This window comes from Rana temporaria, chromosome 10 (genome assembly GCF_905171775.1).
Source record: "Rana temporaria chromosome 10, aRanTem1.1, whole genome shotgun sequence".
In the NCBI taxonomy this organism is placed as follows: Eukaryota; Metazoa; Chordata; class Amphibia; order Anura; family Ranidae; genus Rana; species Rana temporaria.
The window spans coordinates 9061286-9078867 of record NC_053498.1 but is presented as its reverse complement, the minus strand read 5'-3'; the positions used below and the strand labels follow the sequence as shown (position 1 = coordinate 9078867).

General features: G+C 44.5%; 1 protein-coding gene across 2 annotated transcripts in view; it reads right to left on the bottom strand.

Moving 5' to 3' along the window:
- Positions 1 to 389: 389 nt before the first annotated feature.
- SCN1B (sodium voltage-gated channel beta subunit 1) overlaps positions 390 to 17582 on the bottom strand; it is a 32812-nt gene continuing 15619 nt past the window's right edge. The window contains exons 2-6 of one of the 2 annotated variants that reach the window (XM_040327162.1): positions 15835 to 16001; positions 10846 to 11083; positions 6485 to 6626; positions 5812 to 5915; positions 390 to 2772 (exon numbers count right to left, since the gene is read on the bottom strand). In XM_040327162.1, the coding sequence (XP_040183096.1) occupies positions 5849 to 5915; positions 6485 to 6626; positions 10846 to 11083; positions 15835 to 16001 (614 nt within the window). In that variant the 3' untranslated portion in view covers positions 390 to 2772; positions 5812 to 5848. The remainder of the gene's footprint in view (positions 2773 to 5811; positions 5916 to 6484; positions 6627 to 10845; positions 11084 to 15834; positions 16002 to 17582) is intronic. The other variant, XM_040327163.1, reaches the window with a different exon arrangement.

The following is a 17582-nucleotide window of genomic DNA, read 5'->3' as shown; positions in this document are numbered from 1 at the left end:
TGTTACTTAGCGTGAATAGGGAGAAATCCCCATTCACAGAGGATATGTGGAGCAGCTGTGCATGGGCAAAATTGAATGTTCTCAGGCTTTTTTTTTTCTTGAGAAATACCCTATTACAGCCACTTGATGGCGCTGGGTATTCTAAGTAATAAGTAGGCTCCTCAGCTCCACCTAGTGGCCATAATGGGGTATTTTCCCCCATTCACAGAGGATTTGTCAAAATTGGAGCAGCTGTGCATGGGCAGAATTGAATGTTCTCAGGCTTTTTTTTTTGTTTTAAGAAATACCCTATTATGGCCACTAGATGGTGCAAAGTATCCTAGTTAATAAGCATGATCCTCAGCTCCATCTAGTGGCCATAATGGGGTATTTCTCAAATGTTATTTAGCGTGAATAGGGAGAAATCCCCATTCACAGAGGATATGTGGAGCAGCTGTGCATGGGCAAAATTGAATGTTCTCAGGCTTTTTTTTTTTTGGAGAAATACCCTATTACAGCCACTTGATGGCGCTGGGTATTCTAAGTAATAAGTATGCTCCTCAGCTCCACCTAGTGGCCATAATGCCAGAGGATTTGTCTAAAATGGAGCAGCTGTGCATGGGAAAAATTGCATGTTCTCAGGCTTTTTCTTTTTGAGAAATACCTTTCTACAGCCACTTGATGGCGCTGCCTATCCTAGGTGACAAGTGTGCTCTTCAGCTCCATCTAGTGATCATAATGGGGTATTTTCCCCATTCAAAGAGGATTTTTAAAAACTGGAGCATGGGCAAAATGTAATGTTCGAAGTTTTTTTTTTTTTTTTTAGAAATACCCTATTATGGCCACAAGACGGCGCTATTTTTCTCGTTAATAAGTATGCTCCTCAGCTCCATCTAGTGGCCATAATGGGGTATTTCTCAAATGTTATTTAGCGTGAATAGGGAGAAATACCCATTCACAGAGCATATGTGGAGCAGCTGTGCATGGGCAAAATTGAATGTTCTCAGGCTTTTTTTTTTGAGAAATACCCTATTACAGCCACTTGATGGCGCTGGGTATTCGAAGTAATAAGTATGCTCCTCAGCTCCACCTAGTGGCCATAATGGGGTATTTTCCCCATTCACAGAGGATTTTTAAAAACTGGAGCATGGGCAAAATTTAATGTTCTCAAGCTTTTTTTTTTTTTTAGAAATACCCTATTATGGCCACTAGATGGCGCTATTTTTCTCGTTAATAAGTATGCTCCTCAGCTCCATCTAGTGGTCATAATGGGGAATTTCTCAAATGTTATTCAGCGTGAATAGGGAGAAATACTCCATTACAGCCACTTCATGGCGCTGAGTATTCTAAATAGTAAGTAGGCTCCTCCGCTACATCTAGTGGCCATAATGGAGTATTTCTCAAATGTTATTTAGCGCGAATAGGGAGAAATACTGCATTACAGCCACTTCATGGCGCTGAGTATTCTAAATAATAAGTATGATCCTCAGCTCCACCTAGTGGCCATAATGGAGTATTTTCCCTATTCACAGAGGATTTGTCAAAACTGGAGCAGCTGTGCATGGGCAAATCGAACGTTCTCAGGCTTTTTTTCCTCTGCAGCTTGAATGTTATTTAGTGTGAACGGGGAGAAATACTCCATTACTGCCACTAGGTGGCGTTGAGTATTTTAAGTGTGCTCCTCGGCTCCATCTAGTGGGGTATTTTCCCCATTGACAGAGGATTTGTCAAAACTGGAGCAGCTGTGCATGGGCAAAATCGAATGTTCTTAGGCTTTTTTTTTCTCTTTAGATCAAATGTTATTTAGTGTGAATGGGGATAAATACTGCATCATGGCCACTAGATGGTGCTGAGTATACTAGGTAATAAGTATGCTCCTCCGGGTATTTTCCCCATTCACAGAAGACTTGTCAAAACTGGAGCAGCTGGGCAAAATCGACGTGTACCTGGTAAGGTGGTGATCCCATGGCAGGAAGTTAGCTGGGTGCCCCCCGTGGGGCGCGTTGAGAATTTGGTTCCAGACTTTTTATTTTGTAAGAGGTTAAATAGATAAAACCAACACACTTCTGGGGAATTATGCCGCCTCCCCTTCTTCAGGGCTTAGAATGAAATGTCCTGCCTGAGGAACCAGCCCCCTGCCGGGTACCTGCCAGAGTTGAGCAGCCTAGGCACCCTACAAGGACCCCACTAACTCCCCATAAAGGGAACCCCCCCCCCCCAAACTGAAGTCCTACAACAAAAAACAACCCTGAAGCTTTAGGATTAGCATGACAGCCAGGTAACTAGTATTTTCAGAAGTAGAGGTTGGCAATGGTGGCCTCCATACGTCCTCAGTTCAGGGTGGAGGTGGCTCTGTCTGTGGTGGGCATCCTGGGTCAAAGCACGTTGAGAAGCCTCATAAACTGCTTCATGCCCGCTGATGGATGACGCATTTCAGGAGGTAGGTGACCCCATGGGTGACCCTCATGGAAACGCATCGGGGAAATAAAAAGGAAGCAATCGGCGTCTTTTTTGGAAACAAGGCGTTCTTTCTTGGAAGCATCAGATCTTCACCCCCAAGATTCCTGGGGGGTTGGGTGGGGGGGGAGCTGAAGATGACTGCATATCATGGTGACTCAGGCGGGTCGGATGGGGCAGCAGTTCTAGTCAGACATAAGAAGAGTAAAAATGGTGTGTTAGGCTCCAGGGAGTGAAAGGGTTGGTTGCCGGGCTCGGCCTTGTCTGTGACCCGTTACAGTTTTCGGTCGGAGCCGGTCCGTGTCGCGAGGCCTCCGGGGTAATCCGTTCCTCCAGCTGGCGATGAAACAAAACGGAACTTAAAGGAGTTCTCCACTTCGTTTAAAGTGTCAATTTACCCATCCAGGGTCATTCATGTTCATTCACGTTCATTCAGGGTCATTCACGTCCATTCAGGGTCATTCACGTTCATTCAGGGTCATTCAGGTTCATTCAGGGTCATTCACGTCCATTCAGGGTCATTCACGTTCATTCAGGGTCATTCATGTTCATTCAGGGTCATTCAGGTCCATTCAGGGTCATTCACGTCCATTCAGGGTTATTCACGTTCATTCAGGGTCCTTCAGGTTCATTCACGTTCATTCAGAGTCATTTACGTTCATTCAGGGTCATTCACTTTCATTTAGGGTCATTCAGAGTCATTCACGTTCATTCAGGGTCATCCAGGGTCATTCACGTTCATTCAGGGTCATCCAGGGTCATTAACGTTCATTCAGGGTCATTCATGTTCATTCAGGGTCATCCATGTTCATTCAGGGTCATTCACGTTCATTTAGGGTCATTCAGGTTCATTCAGAGTCATTCACGTTCATTCAGGGTCATCCAGGGTCATTCATGTTTATTCAGGGTCATTCAGGATCATTCACGTTCATTCAGGGCATTTACGCTCATTCAGGGTCATTTACATTCATTCAGGGTCATTTACATTCATTCAGGGTCATTCATGTTCATTCAGGGTTATTCACGTTCATTCAGGGTCCTTCAGGTTCATTCACGTTCATTCAGAGTCATTTACGTTCATTCAGGGTCATTCACTTTCATTTAGGGTCATTCAGAGTCATTCACGTTCATTCAGGGTCATCCAGGGTCATTCACGTTCATTCAGGGTCATCCAGGGTCATTAACGTTCATTCAGGGTCATTCATGTTCATTCAGGGTCATCCATGTTCATTCAGGGTCATTCACGTTCATTTAGGGTCATTCAGGTTCATTCAGAGTCATTCACGTTCATTCAGGGTCATCCAGGGTCATTCATGTTTATTCAGGGTCATTCAGGATCATTCACGTTCATTCAGGGCATTTACGCTCATTCAGGGTCATTTACATTCATTCAGGGTCATTTACATTCATTCAGGGTCATTCATGTTCATTCAGGGTCATTTACGTTCATTCAGGGTCATTCACGTTCATTCAGGATCATTCGCGTTCATTCAGGGCATTTATGTTCATTCAGGGTCATTTACGCTCATTCAGGGTCATTTGCGTTCATTCACGTCCATTCAGGGTCATTCACGTCCATTCAGGGTCATTTACGTTCATTCAGGGTCATTCACATTCATTCAGGGTCATTCGCGTTCATTCATGTCCATTCAGGGTCATTCACGTCCATTCATTGTCATTCAGGGTCATTCAGGTTCTCTTGGTAGCCCTGCTGGCATCTACCTTCCCAACAACTCCTCACTGTCCTGAATAGGAAGCCCTGAGTGAGCTCAGCGCTCTACACCATGACTGCTCTCAGGACTGGCAGAGGAGGAGGCTTATCAAGAGAACTGGTCACTGTTCCAGGAAGAAAAAGGAAATAAAGAGATAGACGTAAAGGGAATGAAAAGAAAATAAAGGAAGGGAGAGGAGAGAGAGGTGATGGAAAGGAAACACGGAAATAAAAGAAAAAGAAAGGAAATGAGAGAGGGAGAGGAAAGAAAAAGAGAGAGAAGTGAAGGAAAGGCTAGGAGATTAAAAACTAATAAAGAAAAGGAAGTGAATGGAAAGGAAAGGAAAAGAGAGAGGAAAGGCAATGACAAAAATAATAGAATGTAAGGAAAGAAAAGGAAAAGAGAGAATGAAAAGCGTGAGAAAATTAAGGGAAAGGAAATGAATAGAAAAAAGAGAGAGAAGCAAAGGAAGGATATGAAAAGAGAGGAAAAGAGAGAGATACAGAATGGAAAAGAGAGAGACAGAGAGAGAGAGAGAGAGAGAGAGAGAGAGAGAGAGAGAGAAGAAAAGGAAACGAAAGAGAGATAAGGAAAGGAAAAGGGAAGGAAGAGAGAGAGAGAGAGATAAGGAAAGGAAAAGAGAGATAAGGAAAGGAAAAGAGAGATAAGGAAATGAAAAGAAAGGAGAGAGCGGGAGAAGGGAAGAAAAGGAAAAGAGAGAGAAGGGAGGAAAAAGGGAAAGAGAGAGAGAGAAGGGAAGAAAAGGAAAAGAGAGAGAAGCGAAGGTAGGAAAGGAAAAGAGAGAGAGTGAAAAGAAAAGCGAGAGACAGAAGGAAAAGAAAAGAGAGAGAAGGAAAGGAAAAGAGAGAGAGAAGGAAAGGAAAAGAGAGAGAGAGAGAGACAAGGAAAGGAAAAAAGAGAGAGAGACAAGGATAGGAAAAGAGAGAGAAGGAAAGGAAAAGAGAGAGAAGAAGGGAAGGAAGGGAAATGAAAGGAAAGAAAGAGAAAATAAAAGGAAAGGAAAAGAGAGAGAGAAGGAGAGGAAAGGAAAAGAGAGAGGGGGGGGGTGAAAGGAAAGGAAAAGAAAGAGAGGATGAAAAGAAAGGAGAGAGAAGGGAAGAAAAGGAAAGGAGAGAGAAGCAAAGATAGGAAAGGAAAAGAAAGAGAGAAGGAAAGGAAAAGAGAGAAAGGAGGAAAAGAGAGAGAGAGAGAGAGAGAGAGAGAGAGAGAGAGAGATAAGGAAAGGAAAAGAAAGAGAGGATGAAAGCAAAGGAAAAGAAAGAGAGGATGAAAGGAAAAGAGAGAGAAGTGAAGATAGGAAAGGAAAAGAAAGAGAGAGAAAAGGAAAGGAAAAGAGAGAAAGGAGGAAAAGAGAGAGAGAGAGAGAGAGAGAGAGAGAGAGAGAGAGATAAGGAAAGGAAAAGAAAGAGAGGATGAAAGGAAAGGAAAAGAGAGAGGGAAAGGAAAGGAAAAGAGAGAGAGGGAAAAGGAAAGGAAAAGAGAGAGAGGGAAAAGGAAAGGAAAAGAGAGAGAGGGAAAAGGAAAGGAAAAGAGAGAGAGGGAAAAGGAAAGGAAAAGAGAGAGAGGGAAAAGGAAAGGAAAAGAGAGAGAGGGAAAAGGAAAGGAAAGGGTGAGCCTCTGGCTTAGTGACTTCAACACTTACAGCCCTTACCGGGATGCCCTGAGTCTTTGCGGTTCAGCTATTCCTGTGCTTGCACCCCCAGACAGTTGTCTTTACTCTCCGATGTTATTGCTAAGTAGTCTGATCTGCTCAAAAAAAAAGAAAGAAACAAAAATGACATTAAATTAAAAAAAAACATTAAAAATGTTACACTGTATCTAAATGAAGGCATACAACTGTCCTGTCAGTGCAAGATGAAATCTGTACATAAATGTATTACAGGCCAAGGCAATATTGCTTTAATCCACTAGGTGGCTCCAGATACAAACTGGTATCAGGTCCTGGGGACAGTGGACTGTGCTGTATATACAGTATATATATATATATAGAGTCTCTGCATTGATCCATCCCAGAGACATTACTACACAAGGCTGGATAGATAAGTGAAAAACATAGGAATAAATATACACAGAATGTTCAGCATATGTGCATTAATTTAAATGTCCCTAATGGCACTTCTATGGGAAAGCAGGGAATTACACGGGACGGTCAGACTCCTTAGCTGAACTCCTGGAAATGCGAGTCGCCTGGCTGTGTTTTGCTGCAATTAGGACTGGATGGACCAAAATACAAGTCTTTTGGCAGCTGTCTTGCCTTCCTTTCAACCATTTCTCATCACCTTTATTGTTGGGGTTTTTTTTTAGGGTATACTCACGCATTTTCCAATACTGCCTCCTCCCCGGCTGCGGCGATCTTGCGGTAACAATATATCATTTCCACCACGAGCCATATTGTCAGCACCACGATGAGGACGTACATCATGATCTCCGACACGATGGAGGCCGTGTCTCTGTTGGCTGATTGGGGGGGAAAAAAATATAGACGCTCTTTAGAAATTTTTGGATCCAGCACCAGGAGAATGATAAACATTGTATTTTTTCCTAGAAAATGACTTAGAACCTACATAGGTGACGCTATTCATTTTTTTTTTTTACAGGTGACCAGTTTAGAGTTTTACAGAGTAGGTCTAGGGCTAGAATTATTGCTCTCGCTCTAACGATCGCGGCGATACCTCACATGTGTGGTGCGAACACTGTTTTCATATGTGGGTGTGGCCTAAAAAAACATTTTTGATTTACTTTAGTATATATATATCTTTTTTAAACTGATTCTTTATTTTTATTTTTTATTATCACTTTTTTTTGCTGTCACCAGAAATGTAAACACCTCTTGTGACAACAATAATACATGACAGGTCCTCTTTATGGAGAGATCTGAGGTCAATAAGACCCCCTTTCTTCTCTACAATGGAAAGCATCAGATAAAAAAAAAAATGGCCTTGTTTACATCATCTGTGGACCGGAAGTGACGTCATGACGTCACCCCTAGCTCATAGAGATGAGCGGAGGCTATCTTTCCTCTGCTCATCTCTATGGCCAGCCACCGCCGCCACCACTGTCGAATCGGTTCTTAGGCTTGCAGATGAGCCAGGTAAGCCCGAGAACCAACGAAAAGCAGTGAGGGCACAATGTCGCTCTGGGCCTCCTAGGTCATAGAGATGAGCAGAGGCCATCTTTCTTCTGCTCATCTCTATGGCCAGCCGCCGCCGCCACCACCGTCGGATCAGTTCTTAGGTTTGCCGTTGAGCCAGGTAAGCCAGAGAACCAGCGACCCCAAAAATGGCCTTGTTAATATCATCCATGGACCGGAAGTGATGGCATGATGTCACTCCGGGCCTCCTAGGTCATAGAGATGAGCGGAGGCCATCTTTCTTCTGCTCATCTCTATGGCCAGCCGCCGCCGCCACCACCACCGTCGGATTGGTTCTTAGATTTGCTGATGAGCCAGGTAGGCCCGAGAACCAATGAAAAGCAGTGGGAGGCGGGGCGACCCCAAAAACGGCCTTGTTTACATCATCCATGGACCGGAGGTGATGGCATGACGTCGCTCCGGGCCTCCTAGGTATATAGAGATGAGTGGAGGCCATCTTTCCTCTGCTCATCTCTATGGCCAGCTGCCACCACCACTGTCAGATCAGTTCTCAGGCTTGCCGATGAGCCAGGTAAGCCCGAGAACCAACGAAAAGCAGTGACGGAATGACGTTGCTCTGGGCCTCCTAGGTCATAGAGATGAGCGGAGGCCATATTTCTTCTGCTCATCTCTATGGCCAGCCGCCGCCACCACCGTCGGATCGGTTCTAAGGCTTGCTGATGAGCCAGGTAAGCCAGAGAACCAGCGACCCCAAAAATAGCCTTGTTTATATCATCCATGGACCGGAAGTGATGGCATGACGTCACTCCGGGCCTCCTAGGTCATAAAGATGAGCGGAGGCCATCTTTCATCTGCTCATCTCTATGGCCAGCCGCCACCACCACCGTCGGATCGGTTCTCAGGTTTGCTGATGAGCCAGGTAGGCCCAAGAACCAATGAAAAGCAGTGGGAGGCGGGGCGACCCAAAAAACGGCCTTGTTTACATCGTCCATGGACCGGACGTGATGGCATGACGTCACTCCGGGCCTCCTAGGTATATAGAGATGAGTGGAGGCCATCTTTCCTCTGCTCATCTCTATGGCCAGCTGCCACCACCACCGTCAGATCAGTTCTCAGGCTTGCCGATGAGCCAGGTAAGCCCGAGAACCAACGAAAAGCAGTGACGGAATGACGTTGCTCCGGGCCTCCTAGGTCATAGAGATGAGCGGAGGCCATCTTTCTTCTGCTCATCTCTATGGCTAGCCACCGCCACCACCGTCAGATTGGTTCTCAGGTTTGCCGATGAGCCAGGTAGGCCCAAGAATCAACGAAAATCAGTAGGAAGGGGGGGGGGGGCGACCCCCAAAAATGGCCTTGTTTACATCATCCATGGATCGGAAGTGACGACATGATGTTGCTCCGGGCCTCCTAGGTCATATAGATGAGCGGAGGCCATCTTTCTTCTGCTCATCTCTATGGTCAGCCGCCGCCACCACCGTCAGATTGGTTCTCAGGTTTGCCGATGAGCCAGGTAGGCCCGAGAATCAATGAAAATCAGTGGGAGGGGGGGGCGACCCCAAAAATGGCCTTGTTTACATCATCCATGGATCGGAAGTGACGTCATGACGATGCTCCGGGCCTCCTATGTCATAGAGATGAGCGGAGGCCATCTTTCTTCTGCTCATCTCTATGGTCAGCCGCCACCACCATCAGATCGGTTCTCAGGTGACATGACGACATGACATTGCTCCAGGCCTCCTAGGTCATAGAGATGAGCGGAGGCCATCTTTCTTCTGCTCATCTCTATGGCCAGCCGCCCCCACCACCACCGTCGGATTGGTTCTCAGGTTTGCTGATGAGCCAGGTAGGCCCGAGAACCAACAAAAAGCAGTGGGAGGTGGGGCGACCCCAAAAAACGCCTTGTTTACATCATCCATGGACCGGACTTGATGGCATGACGTCGCTCCGGGCCTCCTAGGTATATAGAAATGAGTGGAGGCCATATTTCCTCTGCTCATCTCTTTGGCCAGCTGCCACCACCACCACCATCAGATTAGTTCTCAGGCTTGCCGATGAGCCAGGTAAGCCCGAGAACCAACGAAAAGCAGTGATGGCATAACGTTGCTCCGGGCCTCCTAGGTCATAGAGATGAGCGCAGGCCATCTTTCCTCTGCTCATCTCTATGGTCAGCCACCGCCACCACCGTCAGATCGGTTCTCAGGCTTGCCGATGAGCCAGGTAAGCCCAAGAACCAACGAAAAGCAGTGAGAGGCGGGGCGACCCCAAAAATGGCCTTGTTTACATCATCCATAGACCGGAAGAGAAGGCATGACGTCGCTCCGGGCCTCCTAGGTCATAGAGATGAGCGGAGGCCATCTTTCATCTGCTCATCTCTATGGCCAGCCGCCACCACCACCACCATCAAATTGGTTCTCAGGCTTGTCGATGAGCCAGGTAAGCCCGAGAACAAACAAGAAGCAGTGACTCATCTCTATGGTCAGCCTCCACCACCACCGTTGGATCGGTTCTTAGGCTTGCCGATGAGCCAGGTAAGCCCGAGAACCAGCAAAAAAATAGTGGGGGGGGGGGCGACCCCAAAAATGGCCTTGTTTAGATCATCCATGGACCCAAAGTGATGGCATGATGTCGCTCCAGGCCTCCTAGGTCATAGAAATGAGCGGAGGCCATCTTTTCTCTGCTCATCTCTATGGCCAGCCGCCACCAACACCATCAAATCGGTTCTCAGGCTTGCCGATGAGCCAGGTAAGCCCGAGAACAAACAAGAAGCAGTGACGGCATGACGTCGCTCCGGGCCTCCTAGGTCATAGAGATGAGCGGAGTTCATCTTTTCTCTGCTCATCCCTGTGGCCAGCTGCCACCACCACAGTCGGATCGGTTCTCAGGCTTGCTGATGAGCGGGGTAAGCCGGAGAACCAACGAAAAGCACTGGGAGGAGGGTGACCACAAAAATGGCCCTGTTTACATCATCCATGGACCGGAGTGATGGCATGACATCGCTCCGAGCCTCCTAGATCATAGAGATGAGCGGAGGCCATCTTTCCTCTGCTCATCTCTATGGCCAGCCGCCACCACCACCGTCGGATTGGTTCTCAGGCTTGCCGATGAGCAAGGTAAGCCCGAGAACCAACAAAAAGCAGTGACGGCATGACGTCACTCAGGGCCTCCTAGGTGAGCCAGGTAAGCCTGAGAACCAACGAAAAGCAGTGAGAGGCGGGGCGACCCCAAAAATGGCCTTATTTACATCATTCATGGACTGGAGTGACGGCATGACGTCGCTCTGGGCCTCCTAGGTCATAGAGATGACTGAGTGGATTCCACCTTTCATCTGCCCATCTCTATGGCCAGCGGCCGCCGCCACCACCGTCGGATCAGTTCTCAGGCTTGACGATGAGCCAGGTAAGCCTGAGAACCAACGGAAAGCAGTGGGAGGGGCCACTTCTAAAAGTGATCCAGAGGCTAATATGGGACTCAGACCACTTTTAGCAGAAAAAGAATCACCTGCTGAAAATAAACACCAGGGTTATGGCATCTAGCTGGACCCCCCATAATGTCCTCTCCGAGGATTGGTCTCCCCTCACGGCTCACCTTTGTCCACCACCACCACCTGGATGAATTTGGTGACGTTGGTGTTGTAGTCGTGACTGTCGAAGGTCAGCGTGCGGTTGACTCGGCACATGTACTCCCCCTGGTGTTCGTGGGTGACGTTGGTGATGACGACCGACATGTCCTGGAGGTCTTCCGAGTGGGCGCTCCCGTTCCATTTTAGCCGTCCTTCGAAGCGCTGGTCCAGGATGTGCTGTCTCGGCCATTGGTAGATGAGGATCTGCCCCATGAGAAGACAAAAAAATCATTACACATTTCCCCCCCGGAGGTAACAGTCATCGTTATCTGTCAGGAAGGAGTGTCAGATGGAACAGGAAGTGAGGAGAAATCTCCCCACTTTCTATCCAAGTGAAGGGCATCAGAACAGGAAGTGAGGAGAAATCTCCCCACTTTCTATCCAAGTGAAGGGTGTCAGAACAGGAAGTAAAGAAAAATCTCCCCACTTTCTAACCAGTTGAAAGCTGACAGAACAGGAAGTGAAGAAAAATCTCCCCACTTTCTAACCAGGTGAAGGGCATCAGAACAGGAAGTAAAGAAAAATCTCTCCACTTTCTATCCAGGTGAAGGGCATCAGGACAGGAAGTAAAGAAAAATCTCCCCACTTTCTAACCAGGTGAAGGGCATCGGAACAGGAAGTAAAGAAAAATCTCTCCACTTTCTATCCAGGTGAAGGGCATCAGGACAGGAAGTAAAGAAAAATCTCCCCACTTTCTAACCAGGTGAAGGGCATCGGAACAGGAAGTAAAGAAAAATCTCCCCACTTTCTAACAGGTGAAGGGCATCGGAACAAGAAGTAAAGAAAAATCTCCCCACTTTCTAACCAGGTGAAAGCTGACAGAACAGGAAGTGTCTCTGCCCATGTGACAGATGTCAGTCAGAACAGGAAATGAGAGAAAATCTTCCCTCTTTCTATCCAGGTGACAGACAGGAAATAAGAGAAAATATTTTCTCTTTTTTATCCAGGTGAAGGGTGTCAGAACAGGAAGTGAAGACAAATCTCCTCTCTCTCTCTCTCTCTCTCTCTCTCTCTCTCTCTCTCTCTCTCTCTCTCTCTCTCTCTCTCTCTCTCTCTCTATCAGATGAAAAGGGTCAGACAGACATGGAATGAGAGAAAGTCTCTTCTCTTTCTATCCAGTTAAAGGGTCTCAAAACAGGAAGTGAAGACAACTCTCCTTTCTCTCTATCAGATGAAAAGGGTCAGACAGACAGGGAATGAGAGAAAGTCTCTTCTCTTTCTATCCAGTTAAAGGGTATCAAAACAGGAAGTGAAGACAACTCTCCTCTCTCTCTATCAGATGAAAAGGGTCAGACAGAACAGGAAGTGAGAAAAATCTTCCCTTTTTCTATCCAGGTGACAGTCAGGAAATGAGAGAAAATCTCCTCTCTTTCTATCCAGGTGAAGGGTGTCAGAACAGGAAGTGAAGACAAATCTCCTCTTTCTATCAGATGAAAGGGGTCAGACAGTGCAGGAAATGAGAGAACATTTCCTCTCTTTCTATCCAGGTGAAGGGGGTCAGACAGAACAGGAAAAAAGGGAAAATCTCTCCGATGGGGACATTTTTTCTTTTTTTTTTTTTTTTTAAATCAAAGCAAGGCTTTTTTTTTTATTTTATTTGCTGTGTCTCTCTGCCCCCCTCAAACCCATACCTTCCCATTTCCTGTTCTGGAGTCACAAGGACAGGAAATGTTGAGACATCTCTCCAATGGGGACAAACACTGCAACAGAATCATCTTTTATAATCAGAGTGAAGCTTATTTTACTCGCCGTGCCTTCCTGCACCAGTGACACAGGAACAGGAAGTGAGGGGAAATCTCTCCGATGTGGACAAATCATTGTTTTAAATCAGAGTGAGACTTATTTTATTTGCTGTGTCTTCCTGCCCTGGTGACACCCATACCCTCTTATTTCCTGTTCTGGGGTCACTGGGACAGGAAGTGATGGGAAATCGCTCTGATGGGGGACAAATTATTGATTTAAATCAGAGCGAGGCTTATTTTACTCGCTGTGCTTTTCTGTCCTGGTGACACCCATACCCCCTCATTTCCTGTGCTGGTGTCACTGGGACAGGAAGTGATGCAAAATCTCTGTGATGTGGACAAATCATTGTTTTAAATCAGAGTGAGGCTTTTGTTTTTACTCGCTCTGCTTTTCTGTCTCGATGACACCCATACCCTCTTATTTCCTGTCCTGGTGTTACAAGGACAGGAAGTAAGGGGGATATCTCCACAATGGGGACAAACACTGCAAAAAATATATTTTTTTTTTTAAATCCTCCTGCCCCAGTGACACCCATACCTTCTCATTTATTCTCCTGGTGTCACTGGGACAGGAAGTGAGGGGAAATCTCTCTCTATCCTCTCTATTATTTGACAAGAATAAAAAGGACAAATTTGCTGGGAATTTCTCGGCAGTAATGACATCTTCTTCCCCCTCGATAGCAGCAAATGTTATTAATAGACTTATTATCACATAATAAAAAAAAGTGAAAAATAAGTGTTGGAATATTTATGCGTCTCGCATGCGATGATCTGTCAGGGTTTGCGAGGAGCGCAGAGCTGCCAGAATACCTTTGAAGTTCTGTATGGCTGTCGGCTACGGAGAAAAGTGTCGGAGCTCCTCATCTCCGCACTGATAATTCCCAGACCTTTCCTTAAAGCGGCACTCCGGCCTTCAGTCTTGTACAGTTGTACCGACTCCTCTGATTTCACCGCACACTGCGAGATTCTCACAATGCAGCAAGTTCAAAAGACCCCCCCCCCTCATTTCCTGGGTGGTGGGGTTGAGGATGAACTTCTCAATCAGGTGACATAAATGTAACCTTTTTAAATATATTTTTAAAAATATTTTTAAAACATTTTCCCAGGCTTATTACCCCCTGAGTAAATAATTAAATAGTTTTTTTTTAATATATATATTTATATTTTTTTAATATATTTTTATATATATATATATATATATATATATATATATATATATATATATATATATATTTTTTAATGCCTGCCCACTCACAGTGTCTTATGGCTTGGGGGGTGGTGGTCGGATGGACTTCTCAATCACGTGACATAAACTGACTTTTTTTTGTTACTTTTTTTAATTATATATTTGAAATCATATAAAAAAAAATCACAGGCATATATTTTAACCCTTTATTAAATAATTAAACAGTTTTTCTTCATTTATTTTGTAAATATATTTTTTTCAGATTTAAAAAAAAAAAATCCCAAGCATATATTTTAACCCCTTAATAATAATTATTATTATTATTATTATTATTATTATTATCCCAGATTCAGTAAGCAATTGCCCCTGCGTAACCGTAGGTTACGCAGCGCAATTGCTGACTTGCTCCGGCGTTACGAATGCTCCTGATTCAGGAACATCGTAACGCCGACTGCAGCCTAAAATCTGCGTGGCATAAGGCTCTTATGCCACGCGTATTTTAGGCTGCATTCTTGCGTTGACCGCTAGGGGGCGCTCCCATTGTGATCTGTGTATAGTATGAAAATTGCATACTAACACCGATTCACAACGTTGCGCGGGCCCTGCGTACGCAAGTTACGGAGTTTCCGTACGGCGTCTTTAGCGTAAGGCTGCCCCTTCTAATAGTAGGGGCAGCCAATGCTAAAGTATACCCGCCCTTCCCGCGTCGCGACATTCAAATTTTACGTCGTTTGCGTAAGTGATTCGTGAATGGCGCTGGACGCCATTCACGATCACTTTGAAGCAAATGACGTCCTTGCGACGTCATTTGCCGCAATGCACGTCGGGAAAGTTTCCCGACGGAGCATGCGCTCTACGCTCGGCGCGGGAGCGTGCCTAATTTAAATGATTCCCGCCCCCGGCGGGATCATTTACATTGCGCGCGCTTACGCCGGGCAATTTTGCCGGCGCGCCCTCGCAATTTACGGAGCTACTGCTCCGTGAATCGAGGGCAGCGGTGCAAATTTGCGGGGGCGCAGGGCAAAATCGTTGCCCTGTGCCTTCGCAAAAAAAGAGCAAATCTCTTTGAATCTATTATTATTATTATTATTAATTATAAATAATTAAACAGTTTTTCTTCATTTATTTTGTAAAATATATTTCTTTCAGATAAAAAAAAAATCCCAAGCATATATTTTAACCCCTTAATTATTATTATTATTATTATTATTATTATTATTATTAATTATAAATAATTAAACAGTTTTTCTTCATTTATTTTGTAAATATATTTTTTTCAGATAAAAAAATAAAAAAAATCCCAGGCATATATTTTAACCCCTTAATAATTATTATTATTTTTATTAAATAATTAAACAGTTTTTCTTAATTTATTTTATAAATATATTTTTCTCAGATAAAAAAAATAAAAATCCCAGGCATATATTTTAACCCCTTATTAATTTTCTATTATTATTATTATTATTATTATTATTATTATTATTAAATAATTAAACAGTTTTTCTTCATTTATTTTGTAAATGTATTTTTTTCAGATAAAAAAAAAAACCCAGGCATATATTTAACCCCTTATTAATTATTATTATTATTATTATTATTATTATTATTATTATTATTATTATTAAATAATTAAACAGTTTTTCCTCATTTATTTTGTAAATATATATTTTTTTCAGATTAAAAATAAAAATCCCAAGCATATTTTTAACCCCTTAATAATAATAATTATTATTATTATTATTATTATTATTATTATTATTATTAGTATTATTAAATAAATAATTAAACAGTTTTTCTTAATTTATTTAGTAAATATATTTTTTTCAGATAAAAAAAGAAAAAAATCCCAGGCATATATTTTAACCCCTTATTAATTATTATTATTATTATTATTATTATTATTATTATTATTATTATTAAATAATTAAACAGTTTTTCTTCATTTATTTTGTAAATATATATATATATATTTCAGATAAAAAAATAAAAATCCTCAAGCATATACACTTTATCCGGCATGAGCTCACCTCGTCAAACCTTTCCATGCCCTCCCCTTTGAAGAACCATTCGGTGAAGGTTTTGGCGACTGTCTCGCCTCTCTTCTTGCAGGAGATACACCGGATCTTAAATTCATGGCCTACCACGGCTTCTGTTTCCGATTCTACCTCTACACAGCCTGACCAGCAGGAGGGCGCTAGAGGACAAGAGACAGATAGGGAGGGGTTACAAAGAGCAGCAAGTACAGGTTCACAACATGCAGCTTCTATATTGTGCCCACTATCACAGGTAAAGAGGACCTGTCATCAGAGATATTTCTTCATGGTAAGTGCAACATAATACATAATGTAACAATGTCACACTTCTGGAGATTTATTTTCTCTCACAGAGATCACAATACACCCCCTGAGTGGTTGTCAACCCTTACCTACAAGTGACCGGCCTCAGGTGATACACAGAAATAAAAAATAAATAAAAAAATCCTCCTACATAATTTGTACCTGTTTATCTGCAGCTCTCTTTTCTCTGAAACCCTTCAAAGTGCAGAATTTATACAGCTTGTCTGAGCTTTCAGAAAGCAGGGGCAGGGAGGTGAGCCTTCACACAGCACACAAGAACAGAGCCGAGGCTGTCAGTCAAGGGCTGTGCGCTGGGGATCGCTCCCCGTCACCTTCACACAGCACACAGGAACAGAGCCGAGGCTGTCAATCACAGGCTGTGTGCTGGAGTTTTCCTTCCCCTGTCACCTTCACACAGGAACAGAGCCAAGGCTGTCAATCACAGGTCGTGTGCTGGAAATCCCTCCCCAGTCACCTTCACACAGCACACAGGAACAGTGCCGAGACTGTCAATCACAGGCTGTGTGCTGAAGATCCCTCCCTTGTCACCTTCTCACAGCACACAGGAACAGAGCCGAGGCTGTCAATCACAGGCTGTGTGCTGAAGATTCCTCCCCTGCTACCTTCACACAGCACACAGGAACAGAGCCGAGGCTGACAATCATGGGCTGTGTGCTTGGGATCCCTCCCCTGTCACCTGCACACAGGAACAGAGCCAAGGCTGTCAATCACAGGCTGTGTGCTGGAGATCCCTCCCCTGTCACATTCACACAAGAACAGAGCCGAGGCTGACAATCATGGGCTGTGTGCTTGGGATCCCTCCCCTGTCACCTTCTCACAGCACACAGGAACAGAGCCGAGGCTATCAATCACAGGCTGTGTGCAGGAGATACCTCCCCAGTCACCTTCACACAGCACACAGGAACAGAGCCGAGACTATCAATCACAGGCTGTGTGCAGGAGATACCTCCCCTGTCACCTTTTCACCTCTTGGTGTCAGGAAAACTTGTCAGAGTTAATATATGCTGATGGCAGAGGAAGGAGGCAGCAGACAAAAAGGATACTTAGTGCTCTGGATTGAGACAAGTACCCACTATAGAGGGATGTGCTTTGTTCCTATTTCATGTCTGAGGTTTACAACCAGTTTAATCTGCTTTTCTCTCCAGAAGGATGGCGCCACCTCTGTTCAGGAATCACCCAAAGGAAAAAAATATACGAATTTTAGACAATCAGTAAAGAGTAACACAGAATCCACACAGACGACAGATCTGCCGATGTCGGAGGTTTATAATCCCGGATAGCCTGAAAAGCTTGTGGGGAAGGCGCCGTTTCCTGCAAACCTTGCATGCGTTTCGCGGTGCCTTCCATAGATTGTTTACTGCTCCGCTACATCCTCCCCCCTCCCGGATCCTAAATAATTAAACAGTGTGGAGTCATCC